We start from the raw sequence: 8,363 nt of genomic DNA on the forward strand, positions 1-8,363 counted from the left end.
TAATTAAAATCAAAGTAATTTACTTTCAATTCTTATTTAAACTTTTATGTATGAAACAAATTACAATTTACATATTAAAATTATATACGAATTATTAGAAGTTATAAAAATTGAATTAAATTTAAAAAAAGATAGGAACCACTGTAAAAAGTTCCATTTCACACTCATTTTATAAGAGGGCGTAAAAGGAATATGAAAAAGCAATTTATAATTTACTGAATAGTTTTATACATTACTTTCAACGGCACATGGTCTTATTCAAGTTTAAGTGGTATTACTATCACTTATTATTTTCCATATAATTTATTGGCAATTAATGCATTGATTTTTCTGTTGGCATCGCCTCGCTGAAGAATAAAATAAATTGTGGTGTGCAGAAAAATGTGGTACGAAATTTTAAATCAGTGGGAGACTGACTAATAGTCAATATGAAATTGGGTCGGTGTGACCAGTAGGTAAAACTATACGATACAAACTTCAGGGTGTGAAACTGGATCGGTGTCATTTTTTCTAGTCTTAAGGTATGGAGTTCTGAACGTTTAGGGTGCGAGGTTGAAGAGGCTGCGTGAAGTGGTAGTCAGATATGGGGTTCTGAACGTTTAGGGTGCGAGGGTGGAGAGGCTACTGCTGGTACTTCATTCTTGTCCATTGGTCCGATATAAAAAATTCCAGAAAATCAGGACTTCTGGAATATTTGTTACCTTGTTTTGTTCCAGACTCAGGCATATATGGAGTTCTGAACGTCTATGGTGTGAGGTTGGAGAGGCTGCTTGAAGTGGTAGTCAGATATGGTAAAGCTCCTAAACATCTCTTTGCAAAGTATGCATTTTCCTTTTCTTGTCATCAATTCTCTTTCGTGTATTTGACAGGAATTCGTCCTGAAATCGTTCTTGCTAGTTATATTTCTTTATGAAGCTAGGATTTGATTCATACACCTTTGGGCTGTAAATTTAATCAACGTTGCAACCATTTTGTTTCTGAATCTTTCTGTGATATTCTTGAATCTTTGTTGTTGACTTGGTTATTTGGATACTTCCTTGAAAGGGGGATTCAAACCCTAATTGGGTATTGGAATCTGTAAATTTGTAACATGATCAGATAGTTGATCTGATCTTTGATATTCCAATATGATCACTGTTGAGGCAGATTAATCGATGTGCACAGGTTTCTGCTATGTCTGTCAAAGTGACAGCTGCAAATTGTTCAGATTTTCATGGGCAGTTAGGACTGTTATACCATGAGCTACTGGCCTTTAAGGACCAGCCCATCTTTGGTTAAGGTAGGGCCTAGTTTCAACACTCTTCCTTAAACAACTTTATAGAATGTTTGGGGCTCTTAGTTTGGCTTTGTTTTGATATCATGTTGAGTTTCTCATGGATCAATTAGGATTTGATCCTAGGATTTCCATTTATTGTTTGAGTGATCTACCACTGAGCTACTGGCCTTTTAGGACCGGTCCATCTTTGGTTAGGATGTGGCTTAGTTCCAGCACTCTTCCTTAAGGGACATTAGAGAATGCTTGGGGCTCCTAGTTTGGCCTTGTTCTGATATCATGTTGAGTTTCTCATAGACCAGTTAGGACTTGATCCTAGGATTTTTCATTTACCGCTGGAGTATTCTACCACTCAGCTACTGGCCTTTTAGGACCTGCCCATCTTTGGGCAAGGTGTAGCTTAGTTCCAATGCTCTTTCTTAACCCACTTTATAGAATACTTGGGGCTACTAGCTTGGCCTTGTTCTGATATCATGTTGAGTTTCTTATGGAGGATTTGATCCTACGATTTTTCATTTACCGCTGGACTGTTCTACCACTCAACTATTAGCCTTTTAGGATAGACCCATCTTTGGTCAATGTGTAGCTTAGTTTCAGTACTCTTCCTTAACCCACCTTATAGAATGTTTGAGGTTCCTAGCTTGGCCTTGTTCTGATATAATGCTGAGTTTATCGTGGACCATTTAGGACTTGATCTTAGGATTTTTCATTTACTGCTGCAATTTTCTACCATTGAGCTACTGGTCTTTTAGGACTGACTTATCTCTAGTCAAGGTGTTTCTTTGTTCCAACACTCTTCCTTAAGCCGCTTTATAGAATACTTGGAGCTCCTAGCTTTTCCTTATTCTGATATCATATTGAATTTATCATGGAACAGTTAGGACTTGACCCTAAGATTTTTCATTTACTGGTAGAGGCTCTACTACTGAACTATTGGCCTGACCCTAGGACCTTTCGTTTGCTGCTGGAGTGGTGTACCACTGAGTTACTTGTCCAATCCTAGAACCTTCTATTTGGTGCTAGAGTGCTCTACCACTAAGTTACTGCCCTTCTTAGAACTAATCGATCTTTGATCCAGGTATGACTTAATTCCAAGACAATTAAAGAAGTGCCTATCTAGATGGAAGCTCCAAACTCAAACTATTGAAACAATGTAACAGCTCCCAAAGAAACAAGAACATCAATAATCAACCCTTTAATTGGAGGCCTATGGTTTTTTCTGCCACAGACGGAAGCTCTGAAAGTCATCATTAAACGCAAAGCTAAACGCCAACATCTCTCTGGAAGGTATGCATTTTCCTTCTCTTGTCTATCATAAAAACCTGTCCCCAAACCTCACAACGACCCAGTCATCTGTCCCTGAATCGAATATATTACATGCTGTCTTTACCTCTAATAGATAGGAGTATTCTTCTTCCTGTACACAGAAAAGCCAAACGAACCTAGAGAAAAGATGTTCAGGTACTTCCATCACTGATTTCCAAAAGTAAAGGAAATTGTTTCTTTTTCTCAAGCAGTGGCTTCTTGTTTCATGAAACTAAAAGGAAAAAAATACTAAATAAGCTGCTTGAAGATGAACAGAAACCTGTCTAATCACACACAGCTAGACACACCCAGCAAAGAAGTAGAGGTTTTTCTTCGAGCAAACAACTTGTTGTAAACTAAATATGCATAGACCTAGAGGTCTTCATCTATCATTATCCCAACCTTCTAAACATTTCATAACTACCTTCGTATGCTTTGAAGCCCATTTAATCCTAAACCGTGTCTGATTGTTTTGTCTCTGCAGATCTGCAGGATACTTTGGAAAACAGATATCTTGCAAAGGCGCTTCAAGGAAGCCAACGAAGTCCCTCAGAAATAAAGTTTTTCATTACATAGAGAATAAACAACTATTCTAACCTTTGCACGGAGAGGGTGAATTGGAGCCAAATAAGAAGAAGAAAAACCATACTTTCAACTCGTATGCGCATCTTTCTTGCCATTCAATATAGACTAGGCGAGCAACTTGAACTCAGGTATGCAAATTCTAAATGAGCTGGCTGAAGATAAACATAATAACTCAGATAAACAAAATCTAAATGAGTCGCTTGAAGATGAACAGAATCAACACGGATCCTTCCTTTCTAATCATAGGCAGCGAACCAGAAGTAGTACATGTTTCTCCATCACATACAGCTAGACACACGCACCAAAGCAGAATTAGAGGTTTTTCTTTACTTCAAACTAATTGAAAACTATATATACATAGACCTAGAGGTCTTCACCTGTCATTACCTCAACTTTCTAAACATGTCATAGTTGCCTTCGTTTACTTTGATGCGCATTTAAACTAAACTGTATCTGATTGTTTCATCTCTGTAGGTCTAGGAAGATACTTTTGAGAACAGATATTATAAAAGAAAAACAATCGAGTCAACGAAGTCCCTTATAAATGAAGTTGTCGACATACATAGAGAATACGAAACTATTCTAACCTTTGCACGGAGAGGGCGAAGTGGAGCCAAGACAAGAAGGAAAGCCATACAATCAACTCTTCTGCGCATCTTTCATGTCATTCAATTTAGACCAGGTAAGCATCTTGAACTTAGAAAAACAGATTCTAAATGAGATACTTGAAGATAAACAAAATTAACATGGATCCTGTTTAATAGCCTAACAAAAACCTGTCTAATCACAAGCAGCAAAGCAGAAGTAAAACATGTTTCTCCATCACACAGCTAAACACACGAACCAAAGAAGAACTAGAGGTTTTTCTTTACTGAAAACTTATTGAAAACGAAATATGCATAGAACTAGAGGCTCTTTGCCTGTCATTACCCCAACATTCTAAAAACTTCATAATTGCCTTCATTTACTTTGACGCCCATTTAAATTAAACAGACTCTGATTGTTTTGTCTCTGTAGATCTAGAAAAATACTTTTGAGAACAGATGTTGCAAAAGAAAAGCAAGCAAGCCAACGGAGTCCCTTAGAAATGAAGTTGTCGACATACATAAAGAACACACAACTATCCTTTGCACGGAGTTGGTGAAGTGGAGCCAAGACGAGAAGAAGAAAAGCCATACATTCAACTCTTCTGCACATCTTTCTTACCTTTCAACTTAGACTAGGTAAGCATCTTGAGCTCATAAAAATCGATTCCAAATGAGCTGATTGAAGATTAAAAGAGTTAACATGGATCCTGCGTAACAGACTAACAAAAGCCTGTCAAGTAAAACAGGAGTCTCTATCATACAGAGCTAGACGCACGCACCAAAGAAAAAATAGAGGTCTTTATGTGCTGCAAACTTGTTGAAAGCTAAATATTCATAGACCTTGAGACCTGCATCTGTCATTACCTCAACATTCTAAATATTTCATCACTTCATATACTTTTGAAGCCCATTTAAACTAAAATTCATCTGGTTGTTTTGTCTTTGCAGATCTAGCAAGATACTTTGGAAAACAGATATTACAAAAGGAAAACGTACAAGCAAACAAATTGCCTTTCAAATGAAGTTATCAACATATATAGAGAGTACACAAAACTATTCTAACCTTTGCATGGGGAGGTGAAGTGGAGCCAAAACGAGAAGAAGAATGACCATACATTCAACTCTTCTGCACATCTTTCTTGCCATTAAACTTAGACTGGATAAATATCTTGAAATCGGTTAAAATAAATACTAAATAAGTTGCTTGAAGAGATGGATCCTGCAAAGCAGCCCAACAGAAACCTTTCTAATCACACGCAGCAACGAAGAAGTAGAACAAGATTCTCTATCACAGGCAGCTAGACGCACGCACCAAAATAGAAGTAGAGGTTTCTCTTTACTGCAAACTTGCTGAAAGCTAAATAGGCATAGACCTAGAGGTCTGCATCTTTCATTACCTCAAAATTATAAACATTTCATAACTGCACTTAAATACTTTTGAAGCCCATTTAAACTAAACTGCATCTCATTGTTTCGTCCTTGCAGATTGGCAAGATACTTTGGAAAGCAAATGTTGCAAAAGAAAAACTAGCAAGCCAACCAAGTACCCTCGAAATGAACATGTCGACATGCATAGAGAATATACAAAACTATTCTAACCTTTACGCAGAAAGGTGAAGTGGTGCCAAAACGAATAGAAGAAAAGCCATACATTCAACTCTTGTGCACATCTTTTTTGCGATTCAACATAGACTGGATAAACTATTTGAAATCAGAAAAGCAAACATTGAATAAGCTACTTGATGATGAAGAGAATCTTGGTATTCGGCTTAGACTCGGCCTCATGTTGAACTGAGAAAAATAAATACTGAATAAGATACTTGAAGATGAACAGAATCGACACAGATCCTGCCAAGCAGCCTAGCAAAAAGTTGTCTAATTACAGACAGCTAGACGCCCCTAGCAAAGCAGAAGGCGAGGCTTTTCTCTGCTGCAAACTTGTTGGAAACTAAATATTTATAGACCTAGAAACCTTCGCCGGTCATTACCTCAACATTCTAAACCTTTCATAAGTGCCTTCGTATACTTCGAAGCCCATTTAATATAAACTGCATCTGATTGCTTTGTCTCTCTATAGATCTAGCAAGATAGTTTTGAAAACAAATATTGCAAAAGCAAAACAAGTCAGTCAACCTAGTCACGGAGAAATGGAGATGTCCACATGCATAGAGGATACAGAAAACTAATCTAACCTTTCAACGGAGAGGGTCAAATGGAGCAAAAATGAGAAGAAGAAAGCCATACAATCAACTCTTCTGCAAATCTGTCTTTCCATTCATCGTCGACTTGGAAAAACAAATATGACTCTTACCTTATTCCTACTAAAGGTGACTAGCTATACAAGACCTCTATTTAGGCAGATAATATCTAAGGAGAATTTTATTGAAGAGAGCTATGTGAGATTATCTAGCTTCTACAATCCCTCGATCCATTGTTGCACGTTGGATAGAAGTTTGCCTTATGCTTTTGCATTTATAAATAGTTTTTAGTAGTTTTTCGCGAGAGATAACATATAATTTTATAGGGAAGTTTTTTTCAACAATTCAGTATTGATTCACAACTATTTATCATGGATTAACTAACTTCTTTAATCTGGATTTCCTTTCCAAAATTTACCTAATGTTTTGCAAATTTATTCATTTGATCTTTTTGTGTTCATTTGATTAAGTAGTGCAACATGATTATGTAGTTGTTTGCATTTTTAAGTATTGTGAAAGCTTTATTATGGACTTATGAAATAGTTTAGTGATTCTCCTATTTTGCATTCCATTTTGAATTGAAATGATTAGTTAATTTACACTCCACCTAAATATCACTCTTCATAAATTGGAAAAGGCTTCTTATTTCAATAAACTGTGTACAATATACTAATAAAATTTTGTTGTTTTCCGATATGTTTCTTTTCATTTTGTTACTTAAATACTGCTATAATCATTTGATTTGTTCTTCATAATTGACTAAAATTTATTGAAGTATACTCTATTCCATACTTCATCGCAAAGCATTTGAATGTAGCGAACTAAATTTTGAAGTGCACCGTAGTCTAAGACGAAATTTCACGATGCAATCTTAATCGATCATTGAATAAAAAAAAATCCTTTCTTATTAAAAGTTCTCTTTAACAATAATGAGCTTGTACTCTTTTCACGAATGATCTAACAATTCAAAATAACGACGACGATTATATATTTAAAAGCATCTCCTAAATTATATGTAACAATTCACAGTCATTAGCTGTTACTCCCTTGGATGGTCATGTATTTTAAGATCATCCTCTAAATCATTGAAAACAATTTACTAATAATTAGGGTCCACCCCGTTATTAATGGCCAAATAATTAAAGCTAATGAAATTAATCACCATGGCCACGTATTTAAAAAGATCGCGGTAATTTTCTTCCGTCTCACGTATTTAGTGCCTGCACTGTACTTAACATTTGACTTTTTATTATTCCTATATGGCCCCGGTTAAGGAAGATAGATCAATTCAAATGAATCGGTATTGAGGGATAAGCTAATATATGTTCTGATCAATTTGCGCAGGTTTCTACTTTACCTGCTGAAATGACACCTACAACTGTAACCATGGAACAAGAACTGGCTCTCATGGTGGAAGAGGGTATGCATTGTTAATCCGTGTGGATAATTTCTTCCATTTAGTTTTTAAATCTGATTATATTCCACATTTTTTTAATATTAAGATAAAGTCAATAGTTCTGAGAGGCCCCTTATCGACGTTTTGGATCACGTTCTTGATTCGCCATCAGAATAAGATAAAAATTTATCTTGGATGATAAACAAGAGTCAAAACTAGCATACCCAGATGTTTTGGTTCCATTATCATGGACTGTCTAAGCTCACAATATATTATTCTACACTTGTAAAGCAGAGGCTGCGGGAAGAACATATGAAGCGACTATAGCAGAGGATCAAAATAATGAACGAGGACCACCTCGGCATCCGACCGAGGCGCACATCAATATGAACGGAGCAGCTCCTGGAACGATACTTGTGCAATCGAGTGGAGACGAAATATGGAAATATGTCACTTGCGCATTAACACTCTTTGGGTTATCTATCCCATTTTTCGGGCTCTACTTCAATCAGTGGCATAGCCTCACCAACTTGTTGGTTGTAATGATATGCTTGGTTGCTTTTTCCTCAATTTTAGGAGTGCTCTTTTATATAATTTATCGCAAAATCAGCAACGAAGAACAATCAGAGGGAAACCCAAACCCAAATAACCATCAAACTACCACTGTTGCCGACTGCTCAGTTCAGCGCTGTCTTTTCTTCTTATTTCTGTTTCTGGCAGTCACGATTTATGTTCTCATTGCCGTCAATGCCATAACCAAATTTATCGCTGCTCACAATGCCGCATAATTTCTTCTGGCTTGTTTGTTTAAGGTTTGTTTGCTGTACAGCCGTGTGTTTTGTTGTCAGTGTAGGGTGCTCGCAGTTAAGTTTTCTCCGTCACCTTTCATGTTATTTCAGCCGTTGGACTTTCATAATGTAAATCTATCTTCATATGTAAAAAGTGTGTAGTAAATTGCTTATGGTCACGAAGTTGACACGACAATATTTATATTTGACCATATATACCTATATATATGT

At 36.4% G+C, this 8,363-nt stretch overlaps 1 protein-coding gene across 1 annotated transcript; it reads left to right on the forward strand.

Annotated features, from left to right (window-relative positions):
* Window positions 1-661: 661 nt before the first annotated feature.
* LOC131036594 (uncharacterized) lies at window positions 662-8,132 on the forward strand. Its single transcript, XM_059212910.1, has 3 exons — window positions 662-791; window positions 7,293-7,368; window positions 7,639-8,132. Exons 1-3 carry the CDS (start codon window positions 789-791, stop codon window positions 8,130-8,132), a joined length of 573 nt encoding a protein of 190 aa, XP_059068893.1. The 5' UTR covers window positions 662-788.
* Window positions 8,133-8,363: the final 231 nt, after the last annotated feature.

This window comes from Cryptomeria japonica, chromosome 10 (assembly GCF_030272615.1).
Source record: "Cryptomeria japonica chromosome 10, Sugi_1.0, whole genome shotgun sequence".
Classification (NCBI taxonomy): Eukaryota; Viridiplantae; Streptophyta; class Pinopsida; order Cupressales; family Cupressaceae; genus Cryptomeria; species Cryptomeria japonica.